Source organism: Carcharodon carcharias, chromosome 1, assembly GCF_017639515.1.
Source record: "Carcharodon carcharias isolate sCarCar2 chromosome 1, sCarCar2.pri, whole genome shotgun sequence".
Taxonomy (NCBI): Eukaryota; Metazoa; Chordata; class Chondrichthyes; order Lamniformes; family Lamnidae; genus Carcharodon; species Carcharodon carcharias.
In genome coordinates this window covers 18,954,681-18,982,085 of record NC_054467.1, presented here as the reverse complement: position 1 = coordinate 18,982,085, position 27,405 = coordinate 18,954,681, and the positions used below count along the sequence as shown (strand labels likewise).

The window sequence follows — 27,405 nt, the reverse complement described above, 5'->3', positions numbered from 1 at the left end:
CCGGGTAAAGTTGTCTCTTGAGTTGCTGAAAACTTCTCGCTGTCCGGAGGTGTCGCATTCACAGCCGCTGTGATGGTACCTTTACGTTAAGGGGCCAATAGTCTGTCTGAGTGTCATCTGAAGCGTAATTGACTGAGGACAGTACCATCTACACAGTACCATCTAGCACTAGACTGGGTCATGTGCTCTCAAACAGCACTGTGTAGATGGTAAAAACAAAAAAACTGCGGATGCTGGAAATCCAAAACAAAAACAAAAACAGAATTACCTGGAAAAACTCAGCAGGTCTGGCAGCATCGGCGGAGAAGAAAAGAGTTGACGTTTCGAGTCCTCATGACCCTTCGACAGTTCTTCCAGGTAATTCTGTTTTTGTTTTTGTTTTGGATTTCCAGCATCCGCAGTTTTTTTGTTTTTACCATCTACACAGTGATGTTTGAGAGCACATGACCCAGTCTAGTGCTAGACAGAGCTGTGTGTAGCAGCAAGCATGGAGATACCTCCTAGCTTGTACCCTTTACTGTATATTTGTAAATAGTTCTAAGAATCAATAAAGACTTACATATGTCTACAAAAACTTATTAAGATCCATAGAACTGTAACCAACACCCTGCAAACACGGTGGCAGCTTGTGGAAAAACCCAAGATGTTGCAGAAAATGCAGAGAAAAACTAGAATGCTGGAAGACAGAGAAAGTTCAGCAAAGCAGTCTGACTGAAAAGAAGCTTCAGAAGCTGAGGCACAAAGGAATAATCACCAGGAATAAGCTCCAAAGAAAGGCTTGGATGAGGTTCCATGAAAAATGCGATGGTCGCCTGGGACAGGAGGGCAAGATGGCACCCTTTCCTCCTGCAGGTACAAGACATCCCTCCACCTCTGGACTTCCTCCACTAGGACCTCCAGTACTGCATCCAAAAACCTGTGTGCCTTTTCCCTCAGTCACCCTGAAATGTGCTGCTGTGTGCCAGCCAGAGTGCTGCACGTTTTCAGTGGAAGAGGGTGCGAGGAGCGCACATTTCACTGCTTCATGAAAATCATGATACTTCACACTTGGATGCTAAACCTGCAGGTTTCTCCAGACAATTATGGTATTCAGCAATTTGAATCAAATTGTGCACTAAATCCAGCCTTTCAAACAGGTTAATGTTTTTTGCACTGCACCCAATGAGTGCTCGTTTTCACACTTTGGCCAAAATAGCCCCCACCCCCCACTCCCAAACTTCTGAATTTGGGTGGCAGAGTTATGTTTATGGTAGCTGCTCCATTTTAATGGAAGAAAGGAAACTTATAGGTTCCCTAATCATCAAATGTTCCAGTCCCTACAATGTCCACTGGTCATAGAAGGTCTCAAACATACCTGCCAGCCCTGCATGCTCCTTCTCCTGAATGCAGACAAAGACACAGAAAGGAGGCAGGCAACCAGAGCAAACACTTTCATGGCCCACAGCTAACCTGAGCCTGTGATTGGCTGCAGTGGGTGTGCAGAGGAGCCAGTATGAAAACCCCAAAATTTTCCTCTTTGTGTAGATTTAAAAGCAATAATATCCAGATATGGACAGGGCTGCCTTAGCTGCTCTGATACATGGACCTGCTGAGGATCTCCAGTATTTTCTACTTCTGATTTTCAGCAGCTACAGTGTTAAAAGTTTATCCCTGTTTGCTCTTTATGATCATGTTATTGACCAAATATAAAGTAAAGCACTCAAATCCAGGGCCTTGCAAATGCAAACTGATGGACATGTGGTGCTTTAAACCATAGTAGGTAAAAATATAGAAAAGTTCCAAATAAAAAAGGTAGTGGTATATTTTTTCACAGAAAATTGACCAGGACACAAGGAGATAATTCTTCAATAGCTACCATGGAGTGTTTGCATGAACAGGTAGAACAGGGCCTTTATTTAATGTCTTATCTGAAGGATAGTTCCCCCAGCACAGCATTCCTTTAGTACTTGAACATGGTGGTCAGCCTAAATGTGTGCTCATGTTTTGGAATAGGGTTTGAACCCACAATCTTTTCACTTGGAAGTAAGAACGATATCACTGAACCAAACTGCATTTCATGCAGCAGCCCAAAAAAAAAAAACAATGAAATGTTACTATTCGTTTTAGATTAAGTTATCTAAAGTACACCTAGAACCGTCCAAAGTGTGGATGTTTTAACAAAATATGAGACAGAAAATAAGCACTCAGATTATTTTTCCCCCAGTTTGATGTTTTCTGAATCAGAAATTCTGCTTTCTTCTCTTGACGGGACCTCAACCATCTTCCTCTCTATGTCATTGGTTCTGACCTGGACTGTGACTTCTGGTTCTTCTCCTTTCCCCTGCAGAATGTTCTGCGTGCGCTCTGAGATGTCCCTTACCTGGACACCCAGGCAACATACTATACAGATTTCACATTGAAGGTAGCAGAACTGCCTGTCTGTTCCTCTGTTATCAAATCCCCAATAATTACTGAGTTCCTACACTTTGCTGTACTCAGTGTGCAGTCCTTTGACTCATGGTATCAGGCTTAAGTGTGCACTCCTCCAAAGTGTCTTCACCCCGAGTGGTATTCAATGCTGAATAAAAACATTATAAATTGGAGTGGGAGTAGGCCACTTGGCCTCTTGAGCCTGTTCCAAAACTAAATAAGATCATGAATTATCTGATAGTGGCCTTAACTCCATTTTTCAGCCCGCCCTCCACCCCACCCCACCCCACCCCCCCGATAACCCTCGACTCCCTTGTAGATAAAAATATGCCTAACTCAGCCTTGAATCTATTCAATGACCCAGCCTTCACTGCTGTATTGGTTTGAGAGTACCACACTCCTGGAGGATTCCTGTACTTCCTGCCTCATCCTATATTTCTGAGTGGCCACTCACTTGATTTTCTGAACTCTGTCTGGCTATGGGGCAACCATCTCCTGGAACCTACAATCCAGGAGACATTTATCTATCCTTACACCCTGCAGCTACTCCTGAAGCTTAGAAACTCTCAGTGTGAATTTGAGCAGCTGGAAGCATTTCCTCCAAAAATAGGCCTCCAGAACATAGGAAACATCCTGACGTTCCCACATGGTGTAGGAATTGCAGGCAATGGGCCACAGCTGTCCCTTCATTCTAATTAGAAATTTCAAAAGACTCCTTAGATGTGAGGTGATTTTTAGATAATTGGTTAACTAGGTCTAAACGACACTGCTATTTTTATGTTCACCCTTCGATGTAAACTAACCAAAGACTATTTATTTACTCAAGCTCAGTATAAGATCCACTGAGATACTAAACGCACAGAACCAAAATATTAGCTATCTCGATGTTTTACCTAGATAATTATCTTAGAATCTTCCGGTTCTGCAACTCTATTCCTTCTTTTCAGCTGGACTTGGGAAGCACCTTCCTTCTCTCTATTGAATTCCTACATCACCAAATTCTCAGCTTTCAGTCTGATTGTAATTCGCCGAGCTTCGTTTCCAAGTTTTGTGCCCATTCTCAGTCCATTCATTACTCTCCTGTCAAGAGGGCCTGTTGCGTTGGAAAACATGTACTAGTGTTGACACCGACCCTCCATTTATCCTTGGCTGTTTCTTTGTCCTCCCATTGCCACCAAAACAACAACTTGTAGTTATATAGTGCCTTTAACATAGTAAAATATCCCAAGGCACTTCACAAGAGCATTTTCAAACAAAATTTGATACCAGGCCATGTTGGGTAATATTAGGGCTGACTACCAAAAGCTTGGCAAAAAAAAAAATTTAAGGATTGCCTTAAAGAAGGAAAAAGAAGTAGAGAGGTGGTGAGGTTTAGGACAGAGATTCCAGAGCTTAGGGCATAGACAGCTGAAGACATGGCTGCCAGTGGTGGAACAATTAAAATTGGAGCTGCTCAAGAGGCCAGAATTGGAGGACAGCAGATATCTCCAAGTGTTGTGGGACTGGAGGAGATTACAGAGAGAATGAAGGGCTACAGTCACTCTGGATCACTGTTGCAATAAGCACTGAGGATACTTATTGGAGAGACAGGGAAAGAGAGATGAGGGGGACAGCTCTCTGTAGAGACCTACTCATCCTTGCCACGGTTAAAACCCTTAGGTGGCCAATTATTGGCTATTTAAGGGCTGTTTTGGGCCAACCTCACTTTTGAGGCTGGCGGGGTGGGGGTGGGGGGGTTCAGCGGCAGGGGGATGTCTGGCTTCAGGCTTCAGTTGGAAAGGAGGAGCAATGGCTCCACTCAAGGGCCCCATTTCCACATTGGACAGCCTCCTCTGACATGGTCTGCCCCCTGCCGACGGCGTAAACCCCACCATCTGAAAATCCTGATGCAAACCGCTGTTCTGGAATGTTATATCTCATTTACTCAAATTAAGGTTTTAACAGTTAGCTATATAATGTAGATCATGCTGTGAAATAGGCTAGATAGCAACTTTAATGCTTTATTGAAATTGCTTGCATTCACTGAGCCCTGCAGGGATAAAGCACTTAACATTATAGAGAAAAAAATTAGATTTTTATACTATGTCTTTGGATTCAAAGCACTGTAACTCAATGAGGATGATAAGTTGCAGTCAGCCCTGCTGGGAATTAATGGGGGGGCTCAGCTGTCTGTGTAAATATAACTTCTTCATCGCTTTGTGTGGTGATATTCTCTCTGGGATACAATCAGCCCATCAGGCTCTACTTTTAGCTTTTGCTGTTACACGCTCGATCATTCCATCTGTCTAGCCAGCTTATAAAGGTTTTCTAATAAAACTACTTTTAAATGCTGCATGACATGCAAAGCCTTTTGATTTTTTTTAAAGAGCTCACTGTGCTTGCTGCAAAGTTTTGGTCAATCTCTTCTGAACAGTGCAAATATCAAACTGATTCTATAAATGCATTTGGTTTTACTATTTTATAGCGATGGGGGTTGCTCTTCTCAATCTTTTCCTTTTCATTTCAATCTTAATCAATCTTCTCAATCGTATTCTGTTCTAGAGTCCTGTCATTAATATACTGTAATTTATCTATTTACTTTTGACAACAAGATCTCACTGTAAGAAAGTTGCTCTGCTCAGTTGACTCCCTTTACAAATAAAATCTGCATAAAGCTGTATAAAGTGGATGAATTTAAACTCAGCAAACCAGATTTAGCAACACACTCAAAAGGTAGGAACAGGAATAGGCCACATGACCTGTCAAGCCTGCTCTTCCATTCAATACGATCATGGCTGATCTTGAACTTCAAATCTACTTTCCTGCCCGCTCCCCATATCCCTTGATTCCCTGAGAGACCAAAAATCTGTCTATCTCAACCATAAATATAATCTACCCTCTGGGATAGAAAATTCCAAAGATTCATAACTCTTTGAGTGATATAATTTCTCCTCCTCTCAGTCCTAAATAATCGTCTCATAGTCCAGTGTCCCCTGAGTGTTTTAGATTCCCCAGCCAGGGAAACAACCTCTCAGTATCTACCCTTTTAAGCCCCTTCAGAATTATGTATGTTTCAATGTCACCTCTCATTCTTCTAAACTAGAGAGAATAGAGGCTGAATTTATTCAGCCTCTCATCATAGGATAACCCTCAAATTCCAGGGACCAATCTAGTGAACCATCACTGCACAGCCTCCAATGCAATTATATCCCTCCTTAAATATGGAGACCAAAACTTCACACAATATCCCAGGTGTCATCTCACCAAAGCCCTGTACGTTTGAGGGAAGACCTCTTTATTCTTGTATTCTAATCCCCTTGCAATAAAGGCCAACATGCCATTTGCCTTCCTAATTGTTTTATGTACCTGCAAGCTAACTTTCTGTGTTGCTTGTATGAGCACACTCCAGTCTCCCTGATGTTATAACAGGTGAGGAGGGGGTCAAAGGTCTCCCCTCTTTTCCCCCTCCTCATTTGACCGCAATAAGGTTTATGTTTAAAATAAAGGTTATACTTGCCAATTCAATGTACTTGACTGTTTGCACTGTGATTATAAATAACTAGTCAGGCAGGCTTTCTTGAGTTTAACAGAGTAAGGGGTAAGTTTTATTACACTAAAAGTGACCCGGGTAAAAATATTAAAAAGTACACCCAACTTCCACAAACATGCGCGTACACAAACACACACGTGAAAACCACGCACACAAATACAGATTATTGAGTAGAGGAGGATAAATTTGGTCAAATCAGAGTTCATAAAAAAGGTAAACAAAGTTCATGGTTTGTAGCTTTCTGTCTTGTCTGGCTGCAGATGGGATCTGAGGGCATTCCTTCCAGCACTGAGGCAGTTTACAGCTGTAGCTGGTATTTTTTTCCTTCTCTGGAGATGTTACTGTGAAATTGAAGTCTTTCTTTAAAAACTCTGTCTACTGCAGCAATGAAGACAGAATCAAATCTAATAGACAGGGTTCAGTCTTTAGATGGAGAGAGTGAGAGAGAGCAGGAGGCTTTCCTTCACTTAACTGCTGTCGATGTTCTGCCCAAGCACGTGCTTCACCCATGCATAAAACTTGGTTGGTTACTTGACTTCTGCCCAACCGCCAGTATTTCAAAAAGAAATTTGAGTTTTCCAATGATAACTCAATTAGATTATCTGAAGAACTATCTTAGAAAAAACTGAGGTCTTTTGTCAAAGCAGTTAACCTTTGAAAGATTCATTTTCCATTTTGGAATGCTGCAGATGCCTTCATAGATATCTTTGATAAAACAGAAAGAGGGTTGTTTACAAATCCCCTGATAAACCATTGTCTGTGCTGGAATTCATAGATTTGTTGTCTTTGATATAGTGATGTAATTAGATTTGGCCATCTTGCTGTAGATTTGAAATCACTGTCTCAAAGAAAATCTGTCTTATTAAAAGCCCAATATTTGACATAAGCACATCTTTATAACGCTGAACATCAACATTTACAAGTTTCACACTTTTTAAAAAGTATTCTGTTTTTCTATTCTGATGACTTCCCCACATTATACTCCATTTGCCATTTTGTTACCCACTCATTTAACCTGTCTATATCTCTTTGCAGCCTCTCTGTGTCCTCACAACAGCTTACATTTCCAAAACAAAAACAGAATTACCTGGAAAAACTCAGCAGGTCTGGCAGCATCGGCGGGGAAGAAAAGAGTTGACGTTTCGAGTCCTCATGACCCTTCAACAGCAGTTCTGTCGAAGGGTCATGAGGACTCGAAACGTCAACTCTTTTCTTCTCCGCCGATGCTGCCAGACCTGCTGAGTTTTTCCAGGTAATTCTGTTTTTGTTTTGGATTTCCAGCATCCGCAGTTTTTTTGTTTTTATAGCTTACATTTCCACTTAGCTTGAGCATTAAATTTATTTGATTCAGGAAAAAATGTCAACTTTTTGAATATCTGCTTAAGGCACCACATATCCCAAAATCAAAATCACTCATAGTTGAAGCTCTCTCAGCTTTCCTTAACCCCAAACCAGGTAGGTATTGCATGTTTTGTAAAGCATGAATGCCCAATCAACATTGCCTTTAATCTCATTCCACTTGCACTAACATTACTATCAAGCTAAAGTGATTCAGACACAAACATTTTAAAGTAAAACAACAACAATTAATATATAAAAAGATCATGTGACAAGATTTTACTTTATTTTCACTAGCTTACCCATCCCTTGCTGTTCAATGGAATTAATCCAGCACATGGACTTCTTCATAACCCAGTCAATGCTGCTTGGTAATCAGCTCATGACAAAGCGTGGTTGAACAGCATAGAAAGAAGCATTCACTTCCCTTACCTTCTTCCTTGGGCAACTTTTCTGAAGATAACCAACTAAGGTTGGTTTAATTCAACCTAGCAGAGGTCGAGGTGAGAATATTAAAAAGTCCTTGTGGCGTCCAATCATTCTAGTGTCTACCAGGCCACTCATGAAAACTGCACATATTTTTTTCTTTAAATAATAATAAATAGCATTCAATGAAAATGACTAAATCCTCATGTAGAAGCTCGAGAAATTAATTTCAGAATATTTTCCGCTTCTCTGAATTTTGACCGGGGGTTCAATTAAAAACTGCTGCCTGTTAAAAATATCAACAACAAAAAATTAGAATTCATCAAAATATCATAAATTCTATCCTTTTCAGCTTATTTAAATGGTAATGCAGTGCAGTGTGTACTGAGCTGATGTCCTCAACATCATGAGTTCAACAGACATTAGCATGAAGTTATTTAGATACACATTTCAATCAGAGCAAAATATGTGAATAACTTTTTTTTTTAACTATCCGTAGAACAGAAACAGTATAGACAAATATTTTGTGGAGTTGCTTTACTCTTTTAGGAATGGTACCCAAAGGAAAATATGTTGACAGAAGGTTCTTGATACCGTTACATTTTTGAAGAGAACTTCTGAAGAGTGCCCAACTCAAACAGGCAAAAGAAACCCTCTTTCCTCCTGTGGGGGACAGTCTGGGTGTCCGGGAAGGTTATCAGGCAGAATCAGGAGTTCAATGGAATTCTTCCCTTTTGCTTGGCTGCGTTCAGCTCCAACACCAGTCAAGAAGCTCAGCTATATCCAGGAAAGAGCATTGATTGCCACCTCATTCATCAGATTCCACCAAATTGTGTAGTGTTAGAAATTAGGAATAGCATTAGAATATACACACACACGCACGCACACACACACACACACAAAATTAGCTTGAAATAGATGAAGAAGAAGGTTAGTGTTTTAAGTTCATTGTGTTTTAGGTTCATATTTACTGGAAATTGCTTAAGGTTTCGCATGGAAAACAAACTAGAGAAATTATTATTCTTAGATAAGCTTGGTTAGTTTGAACAAAATGCCATAGTTAGAAGGGGTAACAAGTAGTATGAAGCAGTGCCAGGCTTTTCATTCAACCTTGCTTAATGAAGATGCTTGCTGAGGCATATATATTCGGTGGTATGTGGGAGCATTAGGCTTGACTGCAGGGCACATTAGCCCAGTTCACCAGCACGCTGAGGGGTTAAAAACAGGTCATTGTGAACGCTTGTTAGCAGGTCTAAGGAACAGGCACAGGCATAAATAGTTGCTAGAAAAATGAATAAAACCTTTTTGAAGTTCGTGTGGTGCCAGAGATGGAAGGAATGGAAGGATAGGACTAGTTTGGAACAAATAGCTCATGAAGTGATAAGGAAAAGATGAGGTATGAATATGGCCAGAATACTTGTGAAGGTCCAAAAGAGTAAAGGAGGACAGACTGACATCAGACCCAAAGTTCAGGCAAAGAACTTGATGCACCATACGGCATTTTGAAATAAAATCAATATTTATAGGGCAAAAACCATCATAAACCATCCAGATATCCATCCTCATAAAGAGTATAATATACGAGGCTTTGGGAGGGTTTATTGGAGTAGATGGTGGACAAGGACTCTGAAGGAAGACTCTGGTCAAACACTCCTGAGAAGTTCCAGAAATTGAGAAGACTTGAGCACCAAGGGGGGAAGAAATTAAGAGAGAAAGAGTTGTTTGTGCATGCTAGCAGTCCTGCTCAATCTGGACCAATACTCACTATTTGTCATGATCATATGGTTTTGCTGTATAAATAGTCATGATACATCCCTTCTTAAATTCTTATGAAATCTCAACATCTAACCATATTGGTTGCACTCGAATGCTGACTGATTGATTAGATAGTGATAACTGCCCTTTAATTTTCTAAGTTTAACCTTCAAAGATTAAAATTCTCACAGCCATAGCTGCAGTGTATACTATCTACAGAATGCCCCAAAGCAAGTTGGCACGATCTCCCAAACCCACAACCATCACCTCCTATAAAGACAAAGGCAGCAAGTGTGTGGTAACACCATCACTAAGTTCACATTTCAAATCACACACCATCTTGGCTTGGACATGTGTCACCACTCTTTGCTGGGTCAACAAACTGGCATTCTCCATGTAACAGGTTTATGGGAGCACCTTCACCACACAGACACAGTGGGGCCAAGAAGAAGGACCATCACCACATTCTCTGGGCAACTACAGGCAGGTAATAAATGCTGACCTTGCCAATGATGTTCACAACTTGAGAATTAATTATGAAAAACCTCCAATGAGCAAAAAAATTGATCAAATTTCAAATAACTAAAGGAGTTACCACCAAGATTTGTATTATGGGATAGTTATCGTGACATTGGCTGTCACGAGAGGCTTCACAGGGACAGCACAGATTGGAATTGAGTTATAACATTATAGTCCAATATTCTCAGCAACACAGGCTGATAACAATATTTTGCATAATTGACTCTTTATCTCTTTAAAAATGTTATAGTGCATTTGTGATATATTAGCGGTAATAAATCTTTTGCTCCTTTCGTGTGACAAAAGCCTGTTACACTAGATCGAAAGAGATTCAACAAAAATGCTCAACTGGTGTCAGGGAAATAGGGTGATTGTAGGCTTCTTAAAAGAAAGCTTAATTATTTGATATATCTTACTGAAGTGAGGCAACAAACTATGCCTTGAAAAGTTTACAGTATCAAATGTAATATTTTTAAATAATATTTTACAGTATTGTTGTAACCCTTTTATGTAAGTGGCTCTGTCACCTGCAACTTGACTAGGCTTTACGCACCAGTGTAGTATTTATTATTATTCTTGCATCTGGTATGGAAGATTAGGGTTCATTCCTCCAAATCATTTGTACATGCTCACAAAAGCAGACAAGTTGCTGGAAGCATTGGTATTCCTGCATTTGGAGATTTATGACAAGCTAGTAAGACAAGATTATATGTTTGTCAGTGATGCATCAGTCCTACACCTGATCCAATTCTAGTCTGTATGTCTGAAAGACAAGGCACCTCATTGCAATTGAGATTGGGTGTCCTTAGCTTCCTCTAACACCATTTAGAGGATCTAGAATCCACTTCAAGATTTGTTATCCATGAGCAGAATTGAAAGCTAGGGGGCTTAAGTCCTCAGGTGGATTCATAGTTGTTAAAAGTGTGCTAAAAATCATTCATTCTTTGTGGTTTCTCTCAAACTTCCACATTCTCTTGAGTTTCAAACTGCAGAATTAATTTTGACAGAAGGAGCAATGAAAAAAGATCCAGTCTCAAGAGATAAGTTAGCCCTGATAATGATCTCATCTCACATGAAATTAATAAAAGATTTATATTTCTACTAATGAAAATGAAATGTGAAGTTTTGTTTTATTCATTCATGGGATGTGGGTGTTGCTGGCTGGGCCAGCGTTTATTGCCCATCCTTAATTGCCCTTGAGAAGGTGGTGGTGAGCTGCCGTCTTGAACCGCTGCAGTCCGTGTGGTGTAGGTCCACCCACAGTGCTTTTAGGGAGGGAATTCCAGGCTTTTGACTCAGCAACAGTGAAGGAACAGCAATACAGTTGTAAGTCAGGATGGTGAGTGGCTTGGAGGGGAACTTCCAGGTGGTAGTGTTCCCATATGTCTGTTGACCTTGTCCTTCTAGATGGTAGTGGTCTTGGGTTTGGAAAGTGCTGTCAGAGGAGGTTTGATGAGTTCCTGCAGTGCATCCTGTAGATGGTACACACTGCTGCTACTGTGTGTTGGTGGTGGAGGGATTGAATGTTTGCAGAGGGTGTGCCAATTAAGCAGGCTGCTTTGTCCTGGATAGTGTCAAGCTTCTTGAATACTGTTGGAGCTGCACTCATCCAGGCAAGTGGAGAGTATTCCATCACACTCCTGACCTGTGTCTTGTAGATAGTGGACAGCTTTAGGGAGTTGGGAGGTGAGTTACTTGTCGCAGGATTCCTAGCCTCTGGCCTGCTGTTGTAGCCACAATATTTGTATGGCTAGACCAGTTCTGGTCAATGGTAACTCCCAGGATGTTGCTAGTGGGGATTCAGTTATGGTAATGCCATTGAATGTCAAGGGGCAATGGTTAGATTTTCTCCTGTTGGAGATGGTCATTGCCTGACACTTGTGTGGCGTGAATGTTACTTGCCACTACTCAGTCCAAGCCTGGATATTGTCCAGGCGTTGCTGCATTTGGACCTGGACTACTTCAGTATCTGAGGAGTCACGAATTGTGCTGAACATTGTGCAATCATTAGCGAAAATACCCACTTCTGACCTTATGCTGGAAGGAGGGTCATTGATGAAGCAGTTAAAAATGGTTGGGCAAGGACACTACCCTGAGGAACTCTGCAAGATTGTAACCATAAATCTCATTAACAGAAGATGAACAAAAGTCAGTAATTATTTGGAAAGTGAAAGAGTCTGGGAATGTTTATGCACCAAAACATAATCTTTGGACTTTCACAACTTTATAAAATATACAAACATTTTATAATCAGCAAACCTCAATGTTGTTTCATTTATTGCTCATGGGAAACCATTCAGCCCACTATGTCTGCGCAGACTTATTTCTTAATCGAAGTTGACTGAGAAAATCACAGCAACTGTAACTTATAGATTCAACTCACCCATTGGGCAGAATCGTCTGGTCCCATTGCATCGGGCATCATGGAAGGTCGGGGGGGGGGGAAACAATTCAGTGTGGGGGCAGAAATCAATTTCACAACGGCATGAAAGCACAGCGGGATCATCCAATCCATGGTGAAATGTGAATCCCGCTGGAAGCTGGCATGAACCCAATATGCATCCCGCTAATGGGATGCAAAGTAAGACTCGACTGGAATCATCCCCCAACTCATGATTTATCATTACACTGGTGGGAAAATAGACTAGCCCAGAATATGTCTGGACAAGTGTGATATGCAGACGTCAGGACTTAGCGTTAGATCCTTTCTCAAATCATGGACATCTGAGGAGAAGGTGATGTTGGAGCTCTACGGCTACCGGGCCCTGGAGGGACAAATGCATCACATGCTGGGTGGATTTTCATGGACATGGCTCTGCCGCCAAGCAGCACACAGAATGTGGGAGGTGTCCACTGATGTCTCGGGTCTGCTTCGGAACATCATGGTCTAGGCCATGGGCTTCTATGGATGATTGGCAAAGTGGCAGAGAGGAAGGTCCAGGTTTGATTGGGAGAAGAAGGTGGACAAGGGGGTGAGGTTGAGAGAGGTGGGGGTGAGCTTGGGAGAGGAGGAACAAAGGTGACAGTGGGGACTGATGTTGGGAGGGGGAGGATAGAATACAGGGAGAGGAGGGTGTAAAGTGGAGAATGCAGCAGGTAGGGAGGTAGGTGTAAAGGAGATGGAAGGTGTAAGGGAGGGAGTTTGAAGGGGGGAAGGAGTTCAGAAGGGGGAAGGTGTCCAGAGGAGGAAGAGGAGTTCAGAGGGGGGAGGTGTCATGGGCGAGGAGGGGGAAAGGTGTCCAGAGGGAGGAATGTGTCCAGGGGAGGAAAGAGTTCAGAGGAGGGATGGTGTTCGGGGGCAGGGGGGAGGATGGTGTAAGGGTGGAGGAGGGAGTAAGGAGGGGCTGGATGTCCAGGTAAACATGCAAGTTGGGGTTGATGGAGTCAATGACTACCTCCTTGAGAATGATTGAGGGTGGTAGGAGGGAATGGTGAGCATGAGAGGGGCAGAGCAAGGGTGAGGGTGGTTGGTGGGGACTCAGAGGCAGACATGGATCTTGTGGTGGGAGGGAGGAGGTCAGGAAGGTCAATGTGGATGGGGGTGGGATTCTCAAGAAGGTAGGGAATGCGGACTTTCACCTGGACATCCTGGAAAGACAAGGGTTCAGGTTGGTAGGTGACAGTGGGGAGGTGGAAGGTGATGCCAGAGTAGTCAACAGTGATGGGGGAAAAGACATGGGTGACAGGGGGAGGGGAAAGGATGGGGAAGCTAACAGTATACTTCACTTACCGTGGTTGTCGAAATGGAAAGTGAGCGGAGCCTTGTGTTGGATGGGCACAGGTGCTGCATGAAAGTGCGATCAGTGGGTGGGTAGAGATGAAGGGCGGCTCAGATGGACAACTGAAAGAGAACCCCAGCAGGCAGCACTGAAAATGCTTGGGACTGTAAGATGAGTGTGGTGGATGAAGGTGCCGCATGTGTGGGAGAGTGGTTGCATGAGGCTCTGAAAGGCCCTGCCACACATACATTTCTCCCACCAGAATCACTCGTGGTCCAGGTGCGTGCAGCTGAACCGCTAGTGGGGGTGGGTGGGGGGGGGGGGGTGCGGGGATGCAGTGGGAGGACTTGTGAAGCCTGTCAATGATGCTGAAAGACAACATTACACATTATTCAGTGAAAGTGAATATTATTTTAGATTATAAGGTGACAAAATGTGCTCACCTCTGCAACCACTTGTGATCAGAATTTCTTAACTTTTCTACATCTGCCACTTCTTCTTGGTGCTGCCCTGACACCCACAGCAGGGGTGGAGACAGCCTGTGCAATGGTTGGCCCTGATACCTCTGATAACTTTAGCGTGCACCCTCTGGAGAGCCAAGGCCTTGAGGGCCCCAGCCTGCTTTGGCTGTCCTCCCGTGGGCCAGCTGCTCCCCCTGCAGTGACAGAGGAGGAGGTTGAGGGGGGTCACAGGCGAAGGGGACTCGGAGGGAGTGGACAGCCTCTGAGATTCCTCAGTGGATGACCCAGGGATGTCCACTCCAGCAGTGTTTGTTACATTATTACTGGAGTTTGGCTATGTTGGAAGTTTTGGTATTGGAACATGCATGAGTGTATGTGTCGTCATGTACACATTTTTGTTTTGAAGCTTGATTTTGCTGAGGATCTATTTTGTTTAAATGCTGTTTGTATAACTTTTTTTGGAGTAGCTGGACAGAGGTTTATAACTTGCGTTGTTACTATTGACAATGCAGAATAATTAATGAATAGGTGAAGTGAGAGCATTGCCATGTTATATCTGACAGTTGTTGACAACAGAATGATTGCACACCTACTTTCCAACTTCATAGATACAAACAGTATTTGAAAATGACCAATCAGTCCAAGCTTTGAGTGTAAATTATAGCAAAGTAATCCTGTAAATACATATTAAGATAGTAGAATTGCAGAAACAAAATAAAGACAAAAGTCTAGCATTACTCTGGGGACTATTAGCTTAATGTGCTTATCTGGCATTCTTCTGCATCTTACTTTAATGAAGGCATTAAATTGTTTATTTGAAATGAGTTACTGGAGACATTAAAACAACAGAGGAATGCTAAAGGAATACATTAAACTTTGCACTTTAGTATATCTCCTATAGTAGTTTCTAGCCTCATATTATCTCTAACACAAGCCTTTAAAACTTTCTAGATAGGGGACGGAACAATTTAATGAACTCTTCTATTTAAAAAGTGTACAGGACATGTAGATAAAGCAGAACCACTTATTCTTGTTAGTGACCGGTATGATTCAGAAGAAGGGGCTAAAAGCTAGTGAACAAGTTTCAAAACTGAATTTCAGTCAGATTTCATCTCTGCCACACTGAAAGGGCCCAAACCAAAATCACAACAGACATCCTCTATGACAGTAACCATGGTGCCTTATCTCTCCTTGTTCTGCCCTGTAGTCTTAGACATAGAGGATTCCGCTGACCTTCTCCAACACCATTTCTCCATGGCCCAGTTCTGTGGAATTTCTCTTGCTTGATTCCACTCTTTATCTGAGTGTGGCCAAAGCATCTCCAGAGATGATCTCACTTCCTCCCTCTACAGTAGCTTTTGCTCACCAAACACTTCTCTCCTTACTGGTCTATATCGTCTTAGACCCTTATTGCTTCACATTTAAATTACTTGTCCTTCAATTTAAATCACTTCATGACCTCACCCCTCACAATCTCTGTAACCTTCCCCAGCCCAGCCCAACCCTGAACTATTATTTTTACCCTTCTATCCATCCCTCCCTTTGTCCTACCAATGATAGCTGTGCTTGAAGCACTTTAGGACATTTTGTCCATGCTAATAGACAAATTTTTATTTTTGATATTTGAAGGTGAATAATAACAGTTGTGGTGGTGTCTTACGTTTCACTCAAGTTGCTGTGACACCTGCATTTTTTATATGTCATGTAGCCTGGAGCTACGGCTGGCTCCCAATTGCAGCCTCTTGCGATCGGGTTTCTTGGCGCACTCATCTTTAAGTGGCAGAGAACTGATGGTAAATTAAACTTTAAAATGCCTGTGCGGAAGATCAGAAACGATCTGCATCAGGTGCTGATGCTTTAATCGGCCAGTCACCAGGGACCCATTCACTGTCGAGCTGAATGTTTCCATTTAAGGCGCATTCATGTCGGCTGCCTCCTGTCTCTGGGGGGCGTTCTGTTCGGCTGAAGCTGCGATCTCAGTCCACTAGCACGACCCGCTATATAAACCGCAGCCCAGAACACACAGCATCTGCAGAGATCACGGGTTAACATGGTAAGTGTTACGGCCACTAGCCTCTTTTCTCTCTCTCTGTGTGTACAGTAGGTGGTGTCTGCTGGAAGTGATTCTGACTCTTGCGATTTTTCTCTCTCCCTCGTTCAATTTACTGTGCAGTCGAGCAGAAAGACCAAAAAGAAGGAAGGGGGCGCCAAGCGAGCTCAGAGAGCTTCGTCCAATGTCTTTTCCAGCTTTGAGCAGACTCAGATTCAGGAATTCAAGGAAGTAAGCAACGTACCGTAAGAGTCCCAAATAAAGAAACGTGTGCATGTCAGAGAGGGGGGAGAGACAGATATGCCTCTAGAACAGATTAGAGGAAGAGTGAAGAGAAATCTCAGAGAGGGAAAGAGAGGAGTGAATGATTGAAATCATATAGGGAACTGGGAAAAGAGAAACGCAGAAAGAGAAAAAAAAATTGGATCTTTTTTAAAAGTTGCCTTTTCCTAAAATCCTGATGTGTGCTGCATTTTCATTCAATGTCACTTACCACAGAAGTTTGAAAAAAATAGGGATGGCAATAGTGATGTTGATAGGAGAGTCTAAACATAAACCAAACTCCAAAACGGAGTAAAGTAACCTCACTGAACCCATTCTCCGGGTCAGTCCGACCCATGCTGAACATTTCGTTATCGCAAATGAAACGTGTTTAATACAGCAGGAGCAAGCAGGGGACGTAAATATGTTAATTGGCATGAATTATTAAAAATGCTTTTTACTATTGGGTTATGAACTCCATCCTCGTGCGTGACCATCACAAGGAGGAAAAGCTGCACAAGAAACGGTTCCGAAACGTGTCGGGGAAAGCGTTTTGATTCAAAGAAAATCCAGGCAGCCCCTTTTATACTCGGTAGGTTGTCGCACTAATCCGGGCAATTTTGATTCTCCCCCCCTTCCCCTTCCCCTTTCAGGCTTTCACTTTGATCGATCAGAACAGAGATGGCTTCATCGACAAAGAGGATCTGAAAGACACGTATGCATCCTTGGGTAAATGCTTCTTACAAATCCGATCAAAGTTGAGTTTGTTAAATGTACATTGACATAAACCCTGCCAGCGTACGGATGATGCGCGCGGAAGGATGTGCGCTACCTGTCGGAAGCTCAACGTATTCACTCAGATCATGTTTGGATGCCTCAGTTCAACCCTCAAAAAGATGTCAACACATAGATTGCTTATCTGGCACTAGACCGCCACCGTTTGCAATCTCCTCCCACAGGTAGCCAGTGACCTTCTTCATTTCATTTTCAATAAGCTAGCCTTGCTAGGTCTGTTTCTTATTGACTATTTCGAATATCGGAGGAAGAAGGAACTTGCATTTATATAGCAACTTATCACATTCTCAAGGCACTTCAATGTTCTTCACGAGCTTCGAATTGCTTTTGAAATGCAGTTACCATTAGTGCAGACAGCATTGCCAGCTTGCACACGGTGCTGTGCCCCAAGCAGGCAAAAAGATGAACGACCACTTAATTAGCTTATGGTGGAGTTGGTTTGGGGAAGGAATGTTGACCGTGATAAACTGAGGGCACCCTGCTCCACGGAATAATGGAGCTATTACTTGCCTTCAACTATTGAAATGGTCTTGGTTTAAAATCTCATCAAAAAGACATTCCCAAAATCTTGGGCAAAAAAGAATGGAATAGGATTAGCAAAAGGAAATTGGGAATAATTACCCACTAGTTACTTTGTGGTGGAACATTTTTTTTAAAAAAGCTACAGAATGGTAGAATATATTAGTAGAAAACTAGTCCACAAAGTTAAAATAATATCCTGGTCAGACCACAGGATGTTGTGTTCCGTTTTGGTGACCACACATTAAAACATTTATAGATGTACCAGAAAGAGAGGAGTAACAAGTCTGATCCCCAGTGTAAATAACATTAATGATAAGTAGAGATTGAACAGTATAGTGCTTGAGAGTCTGGAAAGAAGACCATTAAGAGCAAAGCATATACAAACTGTTGAATTGTATAGGTGAAGTTATCCCTGATAAACTGGGGAACCCCTAAAATAGAATGGAGTAATAAAGTGATTTAGAGTAGATATGCATAGACAAATAGTTTCCTCAAAGAATATGAGGGTCCATTAATATAAAATAGATACTGAAACCCAATTAAACATTCAGGAGAAACATCTTTACCTGGAGAGTGGTTGAGGTGAATATTAAGCTTGCACAGAAAAACCATTGTATGCTACAATAAAGTCTCAGCACATCCATTACTTTTCTCTTTCTTTTCAGGCAAACTCAATGTAAAAGATGATGAATTAGAATCCATGCTACGTGAAGCCACTGGTCCAATTAACTTCACCATGTTTTTAAATCTATTTGGAGCGAAGTTACATGGTATGTCTCTACCACTTCTCCGTTTTCATTTTCTGCTCAGTAACTTTGCCAAACTCTGATTTTTTTTTTAAATACAGGTTCTGATCCTGAAGAAGTGTTGGTAAATGCATTTAAATTGTTTGATCCTGATGCCAAAGGACACATCAGCAAAGATGAGTATGTGCTTCTTGTACTTTCCTGGTGTTTTGCTGGTGCTTATCTTGAAGTTTTAGCAGTGTCTTGGTGTTACAGTAGTGTCCTGTACAACTTCTGATGCTTCATTTGGTTTTCTGTCATTTGCAGACTGAGACATATGCTCATGACACAAGCTGACAAATTCACTGCTGCAGAGGTTTGTATAAGAACTGAATTTTGCACCTTTCTTTGACAAGTGCAAATTTGTTTGTGCACTTCCAACCTGAAGCAGGACTATACATGCTGACATGTAATGTAACACATGTTCAAGAGAGTCTCTCGACATTCCAACTCCAAAAGGGAATCCATTCTACACTTTGAGCATCTTCTTAAAAATAAATTTCTATAACAGAAATAGCCTTCAGTAATTAAAAAGTGATGCATTGTTCTTTTTATAAATTTATTTTTATAAACTGTCACTGGGTCAAAATCCTGGAACTCCCTCCCTACCCGTACTGTGGGTGTACCTACATCACAGGGACTGCAAGCAGTTCAAAAGGCAGCTCGCAACCACCTTATCAAGGGCAATTAGGGATGGGCAATAAATGCTGGCCTATCCAGCGATGCCCAGAGCCCATGAATAAAAAAAAAACAGAGATGGTAATTACATCAACAACTGTGGTATAGATAAAGCAAACTCAATGTTAATAATTACTTACACTTTATGTATATAGTACATGCACATTAAATAGCACCTACTGTCGGAAATTAGTAATTACTTTACACTTTAATGTGCATTCAAGTACTATATACATATAAATAGTATCTCCTGTAATCAATCTACACAAAAACCTATCACTTCTCTTCAATATATTTGACCAGATGTCTGTGAGAATCCAGGTTTGGGTCTGGATTGTTTACAATCATGTTATGGGCACAGGCAAAACACTGCAAGTTACAATTTTGATGTGTTTAACTGTGATTAACAACATTTCTCCTCTTTTCCCTTTTCCCACATGCTGTAGGCCGACCAGATGTTTCAGTCCTCTCCCATTGATCCAGCAGGCAACTTGGATTACAAATCTCTCTGCTACATCATCACACACGGCGAAGAAAAGGAAGAGTGAATGGAACCTATGCTAGTTACCCAGGCTACTCAGATCTTTGCATTTCTCCTTAGTATCAAGTTGCATCAACAGTAAATAAAACCACATTGTAAATAGATAATGCTTCTTGCGGTTTCTGCTAACCCCAACCCCCTGACCTCAGTGCAAATACAGTTTAATGACCTGTTTGTATTGTGTATATATATTGTAATTCAAAGGTATAATGGTGCTAAAAATATGAATTATTCAAATGATTTAAACCAAACGTTATAAATAACACAGGTGTGGGTTCTTGATGCTTAAAAAATGAAGTACCAGATAAATTACTACAACCAAGCAATTAGAACTAAAAGGAATGGAATGTAGATTAAAGAATGGGTTAAACATTGAAACACAGTGGGAGGTGACTGACAAATTACTTGGGTACATTTAAGTGTAATATGTAATTTTCATGATAACCGAGTTGTCACTGAGCTGGTCCTCACACCCATGATTGGGTAGATAAGGAGGAAACTCTCTATTGAAGTTCAAACCAATGGTGGAAGTGGTTGGGGGAATCCGTAGAGTTTATATTACGCACGTGAGGACACTCATTTACTGTCAAGATTATAAATGGGTTTGGGTCTCAAGTGAAGCTCTGAGATGAGTTTGAAACTTCCAAAAAGGTTCTGATTTTATGCTGTCCCATAGCAAAAAGGGGCCACCTCATATCACAGAATTTCAATTCACTGAAACATGTTCCTGATGCTTCCACTCCCATTGCTAGTGAGAAGTGCCTAGGAGCACCACACGAAGCCAAGGTGGAATTTTGGAGTTGAGAAGCTGCTGGCTTTTCCTGAATGAGATGGTGGAATGGGGATGGACCAGCTGGCAAAATACAATCAGACCTCTTTTTCCTTCTCCAAACAGACACTGTGTGGTTGCAGCATTGTGTGGGTGCCCCTCTAAAATGGCAGGTGCCTCCTCATATAAAGATTTTTGATTGTCCCAATAGTTTTGCGCACATCACCAGCCCTTAATACTGACTGGTAGCTTGGGTAGTGCTGAACCCAACTAGCACATTGAAGGGCTCAGGTCTCTGTGCTTCACAATATGGAGAGTAAGAACCCACCATCACTAGGGATATGCAATGCATTTGACACAATTACTATGTAAATCTAACTATTAAGGTAGATTTAGTTGGAAAGTTAGTATTTACTCTTGTTTTTTAATTCATTCGTGGGATATGGGCATTGCAGGTAAAGGCAGCATTTGTTGCCCTGTGTTAATTACCTTTGAGAAGATGCTGATGAGGCTTCTTGAATCACTGTAGCACATGTGGTGAATGTTAATCCCACAATGCTGTTAGAGAGGGAATTCCAGGATCTTGACCTAGCTACCATGAGGGAATATATGCTCAAGTCAGTATGATGTGTGACTTGGAGGGGAATTTGGAGGTGAATATTTTCCCATTTGATGCTATTATCCTTCTAGATGATGGACATTGTACCTTTGGGAGGCGCTGTCGAAGAAGTTTTGGTGAATTGCTGCAGTGCATCCTATAAATAGGAAATGCCCCTGCAGTCACGATGCCCTGGTGATGGAGGGAATGAATGTTAAAGGTTATGGGTGGGCTGATATTCAAGCAGGCTGCTCTCTCTTGGATGGCATCGAGCTTTTAAGTGTTATTGCAGTTGTATCCATGCAGACAAGTGGAGAGTATTTCTTTGCTCATGCATGCCCACCTGTGTCTATTTGAGCATGTGAATATTAATGTGATTGGTGAGCTAGAATCTAATAAGTCAAAAAAATGACTTTATTGGCATTTTACACAACCTCAGGAGGTTCCAAAATGCTTCCGAGCCAACAGTTTTTTTGAAGTGTAGTAACTCTTGTGGTGTAGGGGATGCAGCAGCCAATTTACTCACAGCAAGGTCCCACAAACAGCAATGAGACAACTGACCCACCTATTTCCATTATATATAAAAAAAATAAAAAAAAACCCACTAGAGCTATACCTTGAGTGCCCTACCATCCATTCTTAATTAGCACATTCGTTTAGATAATATCACCAACTTTAATTTTAACACCTATGTGTTCTATTGTACTATTGTCGTTGACATCTTTTGATGATCTGCTTCTATCACTGCTTGTTTGTCCCTACAACCACACACCCCCATCCCCCCCTCCACCTCTCTGTCTCTCTATCTCTCCGCCCCCCACACACACACCTTAAACCAGCTTATATTTCAACTCTTTCTTGGACTCGAACGCAAGTTCTGTCGAAGGGTCATGAGGACTCGAAACGTCAACTCTTTTCTTCTCCACCGATGCTGCCAGACCTGCTGAGTTTTTCCAGGTAATTCTGTTTTTGTTTTGGATTTCCAGCATCCGCAGTTTTTTTGTTTTTATGACCAGATTATCTGTTTTCGTTTTGCTGGTTGAGGGATGAACGTCCCTCCTCTCCTCCAAGTATTGCTTTGGGATCATTTACATCCACCTGAGAGGGAAGGCAGTGCCTTAGTTTAACATCTCATCCTGAAAAGTGTACCTCCCAACAGTGCAGCAGTCCCTTAGCACTGCACTGTTTTCAGCCTGGATTATATGCTCAAGTCTCTGAAGTGGGACTTTAACCCACAATTTACTGACTGACAGGGCAGAATGCTATCATTGGGCCCAAATTACACCAGAAATTGGTTTTAAGTGGTGGCTGACAGTGACATAATCCTATTCCATAATATTAACTATAATTATCTGCAATTTTCCTCAAATACACTTCTCTTCATGATGAAATCTAGACAGCTATCTTGGGGAAACTGAATTAACGTACACATAGTTAAACTAACTAAAGTATTGAAAAGCCCTGCATTACTGGCTGTAGCTATTGATGCATTTAATTAAGTTACTGATTGCCAATTTTCTTTACTTTTCCTTCCCTGGAGATTTTGAATCCTCCTGATATATGGTTCTTAGTTTTCCTTTGATATCTTATTCAAATGGTCAAGGTTATTAAGTGAGGTTAATAATGAATGGCAGTAGGTTATGTGACCACAGGGCAACACAGGCAATCTTAATCCTGTCTTCACTGGGTGTCCACTGTAACTCTTTCGAGTACAAACATGTTTCCATCTGTTCCTATTCAGATGAAGTTACATTGTTTCATAGTTTGCCATTGTGAGATTTGAACTCTTGATCTTGGGGTTACAAGCCCAGTACCATAACCACTACTGTACTTCCAGCAGTAATTGCTGGTGATTAATCAGGAGTGAGAAACCTGCTAATTTGAGTGTCTTAATCAAGGCCCTGGTCAATTAGTTCAGCATGCACGCTGAAGATTGAATCATTGGGCGGAAGTTTCCCACCCCACCCATGGCAGGTTTTGTGATGGGCAGGAGCAGAGAATCCAGCAGCAGGCAAAAATTCAGAAACCCACTGGTGTAAAAATAACTTGTGATTCTCCCAATGGCCGATTAACGGTGGGCTGGATATCCTGCTGAGCAGTGGGGTGAATGGTATTTGCATTCATTACCATCTCATGAATGCTCATTAAACTAGCTTCTCACTGGTATCATATGCCGCCTCCCAATCTTGTGTCACGCCAGTCGGAAAACACATCGGTCTGAATCGCGTTTCCAAAAGGGGGAGGGGGTGTGCACACGTCAGACCTCACTTTGTTCGGGACTTCAAGGCAAATGCAACACAACTAGCCTACCTTCCTCAGCGCTGCGCTAGTCTCATTGCGATGCCAATGGAACACCACACTGCTGGGGCTGGAGGGTTGCTCTCCTCCCATTGCTTACTACCATAGTCACAAGAACACCACTGTGCAGTGTTACTCAGGCAAGGCTCAGCTTTCAGACACGGACCAATATTGCGACCGGAGGGGGAAGGTTTGGGGTAGCCTGCTCCCAGTGGGTGCTACCATTGTCCAGAAGGACAGCACTGTGCAGCCGTACTCAGGACAGGGCTGAGCACTCAGGAACCAGCATTTTGACTGGGGAAGGGGTTTGGGGTTGTGTGGAATGGTGATTTAGAAATGTTTTGTAATGATCTTCCAGATATTTAATGAATAAAGCATATTTTTCCACAAAAAAAATCTGTTGTTACTCACATCTAAAAAAATTCTCCTTTTGGGTTTTTCCCAACCTGTGCCCATCACCTTCCCCCACAACCCCAACCCTAACCCCCCATCTACCCCCCCACCACCCCCCACCACCACCACCAGTGTGAGGGCAAATCGCTACTATCAGGCCTGAGTAGAGCTATGCTTGGTATCTGCCCACACAAAGACTGAACTTTCCTGAAGTTTCCTCAATGGTTACCATATCAGGACTTGTCCCCTGACCTTGCTGTGCCTTTCTGCATCGGAGGTCATTTCAAAGTAGTAGTGCAGAAACACCACCTTGATCTACTGAAGTTATTGCTCAGTTTTAATTCAAAAGTGGGAGAAATTCTGAACAGGAGGATTCTGAGTCTGTGAGGGAGGAGCACATTGCTGCACTAAGGGGCCCTTTCTGTGAGCGCCCTCTAACTTGTTGGTGCTGCAAGAGTAAACTGGAGTCTTACTCCACAGAAAAGAGGAAGTTCTTCTAGCATAGAAAGTCATTGGAAGCCAATGCATTTATCAACGCTGTAAGAGGGATACTCGATTCAATAGCTTCACATCACATTTGCAACTTATCAGCACTAGCACATCTGAATGTATCATTTGGGAATGCAGGCAATTGGGGAGGAGGCACAAGTGCAGCATATATGGCATTCCATTAATGGAGGCCAGTCAGGTGTTCTTCAGAACTGGCATTCCTACTGGGCCAAAGGGCATCCAGTAACTAATCATCAGCAACTTATTGTTAATTGGAAAGCCAGGTCAGAGATTGGAGCACTGAGTCATGTTAGGTAGCATTTGTCATTTCAACCTTCTCATACCAACCAGGGATTCAAATGTTATGTTCCTGGAATGCCATCATGGTCATGTCAATGTGGGTGGTAGTGCCTCAAAGACAAGGCAGCAGCTGTGATAATGCAAGTAGAACTGAAACCAGTGGAGACCTTTGCAGTTCCTTGTGGTTGTAGATTGTGAGCTTCACGATCCTCATTAATGTCTGCAATGTTGTATTTCAAAGAGAAGGTCAAAGCAGAAATGGATCCAGGGCTTGATGCTGCCTTTCTGAGGGTCCTAATGCAATGGAGTAGACAAAGGGAGGAGAGGCGATGCAGAGTGCAGCTCTACAAAGAGGTCCCGTCTAATGTCCCGGGTCAAGGGGAACCAGTGCAAGGACAAGAGAATCTGGAGGAGAGATCCAAACAACAGAGGTGAATTTCCAGACCAAGGTATACTGAAGAAAATTCTCCTATTTGCAAATGGGTGAGAGACAATCCCGGGCATGTCTGCACTTGTCCCAAGCTCTGGTAGATCACATATACCAGATTCTTTGTGAAGATCTGATACCACATGGAGTCAGAAGGTAGCCCCTGCCAGTGGCGTTAAAGGTGACTGCCGCACTCAATTTCTTTGCCTGTGGGTCATTCCAGGGATCAACAGGGTACCTTTGTGGCATCTGTCAGCCCATAACACAGAGCTGTGTAAAGGAGATCACAGATGCTCTTTACAGGGAGGCACATCAGCACGTGAGGATTTCCTTGGACGAAGATAGTCAGACTGTGAGATTCACTGGCTTCGCTGCTATCTCAGGCTTCCCAAGAGTGCAGGATGCAATGGAATGTCCCCATGTAGCTTTAAGCAGCTCCTAATGTTTATAAACCTCAAAGGTTACCATTCCATCAATGTTCAACTAGTGTGTGATCACCGAAAGCACATCCTGCACATTTGTGCATGGTACGCTGGGAGTTGCCATGACTCCTACATCTTGAGTCATTCCCAGGTGCCTGAGGTTTTTGAAGGCCCTGAACATCTACAGAGATGGCTGCTTGGGGATGATGGGTATGAAATGCTGGCTGATGACACCAGTGCGTTGCCCTCAGAGTCATTCCAAGGAGAGGTACAGGTACCGAGGAGCAGCTCACAGCTCCACATGATCCCTTACAGAGCAGATCAGAGGGATTCTGAAGATGCACTTCAGATGTCTGGATGGCTCAGGTGGCTCACTACAATGCACTCCCGACAGGGTTTCCGGCAGCATCACAGTGTGCTGCACACTTCACAATCTGGCATTGCAAAGAGGTGATCCCTTGCCAGAGGGTAAAATGGAGGAGAATGAGAGCTCATCAGAAGATGGAGATCTGGAAGTCCAAGAACCTCGAGAGGATGTTGAGGGTCAGTTTGAACGTGATGATGCCACGGAGGAAGCAAGACATGGAAGATGTGCTAGTGACACTTTATTCGTTGACAGGTTCCAGGAGGAGTAAAGTTAAGGGAGGGCAGATGGCATTTCCTTTCATCTCAGCGGGTGTCCAACTATTCCAGTATTTACACTCGAACCTTCTGGCCTCATGATTCACCAGGTCATGACCTCTGCAAAGGTCTGCCCTGCCCTGTGTATGCGCTTGCTCTGGGGAATTAGAGTCCACTCAACAACGAGAGCGATGCGGGAACTGACTTGAAGATGTTGCCACCAGATAGTTATGAAATGAAAGTGACCAGTGAGTTGAGGGCATGGCTGGGGACCTCCTCTTCCTCCGGTCCATCTCTTGTCTTTTGCCACTACCACTGAGGGGACACAACTGCCTCTAGTAACTCAAGGCTGATGAACAGGCCTCACACCATGGTCTTCCATGAGGAAGAAGGTTTAGAAGCGCAGACATCACACACTTCCAATAAACATTGTAACACAGCTCTCTGACATCACAGACAGATGCGGAGACTGACTTCAGTGGGGTTGACATCACGTGAATGTTAATCTCGCAGAGGGCGACTATCACTGAATAGGGGATGGACAAACCTCAAAATAAGAGGATCCGACTGAACAAAATCCCAATGCCTTCAGTTGACCAAGCCATTCACATAAACATCAAATGTATCTACAAAATTTCAATATTTTCAAAGCAGCAGCACACCCAAAGGTGAATTCAAATTTTCTTAATTTTCCTAACCAACCACTTTGCCTGGGTACAGCCCCAATATCTACAGCAGAGGTGGAGGCAGCCTGCTGACTGCTATGTCCTGATGCCTGTGATGACCTGGGTGGATGTTCTCTGGTGCCCCAAGACCTGGAGCTCCCTGGCCTGATAAGGGTGCCCTGCTCAGGGGCAGATGCACCCTCAGTGGCCTGAGAAGTTGGAGTGGATGGGGTCACAGGCAGAGAGGACCCTGAACGGCTGCACATCCTTGGATTGTCCTGAGAGGAGGCTCCCCGGGGTGTCCGGCAGATGCTCATCTGCCCTGTGGATGCCCGAGGTTCCCACTCCGACTCCTTAAGGACTTGCTGCTCCTGGAGGGAGGTCAAGGTGCCTCATCCCCCTGTCACCTACATCTTGATGGTGCCCACCAGGGTGTGTTTCCATGGAGTCCAGGGCCAAGTGCAAATCCAGCAACACCTGCTTGCCCAAGGTCTCCATGGTGGTTGCCAACCTTCCCTCGGTGACCATAAGGCACTAGCACGTTGGAGCCATGACATCAGACCGAATGTGGACGGACTCCCCCATTGTTCATTCTAGTCTGCTGAATGACTGCCGAATCTCTGCCTGTCCTTGCG

The 27,405-nt window shown here is 42.9% G+C and overlaps 1 protein-coding gene across 2 annotated transcripts; it reads left to right on the top strand.

The window, feature by feature from the left end:
- Positions 1–325: 325 nt before the first annotated feature.
- On the top strand, positions 326–19,982 carry LOC121283121 (myosin light chain 5-like). 2 transcript variants are annotated; one of them, XM_041197258.1, is made up of 7 exons: positions 16,034–16,209; positions 16,330–16,437; positions 17,121–17,196; positions 18,450–18,554; positions 18,632–18,710; positions 18,837–18,885; positions 19,694–19,979. In XM_041197258.1, the coding sequence occupies exons 1-7, from the start codon at positions 16,207–16,209 to the stop codon at positions 19,793–19,795; spliced, it is 522 nt and encodes a 173-aa protein (XP_041053192.1). In that variant the 5' UTR covers positions 16,034–16,206; the 3' UTR covers positions 19,796–19,979. The 2 variants fall into 2 exon arrangements, with proteins under 2 accessions (XP_041053199.1, XP_041053192.1); XM_041197265.1 differs by lacking the exons at positions 16,034–16,209; positions 16,330–16,437 and adding an exon at positions 326–357 and having other exon boundaries at positions 19,694–19,982.
- The last annotated feature ends 7,423 nt before the right edge of the window (positions 19,983–27,405 follow it).

What these genes read in the sequence shown, in the direction of transcription:
- LOC121283121 (XM_041197258.1), top strand. An exon ending in AGATTCAGGAATTCAAGGAA is followed by an intron (nt 16,438 to 17,120) that starts GTAAGCAACGTA and finishes TTCCCCTTTCAG; the next exon opens with GCTTTCACTTTGATCGATCA. An exon ending in ATTTGGAGCGAAGTTACATG is followed by an intron (nt 18,555 to 18,631) that starts GTATGTCTCTAC and finishes TTTTAAATACAG; the next exon opens with GTTCTGATCCTGAAGAAGTG.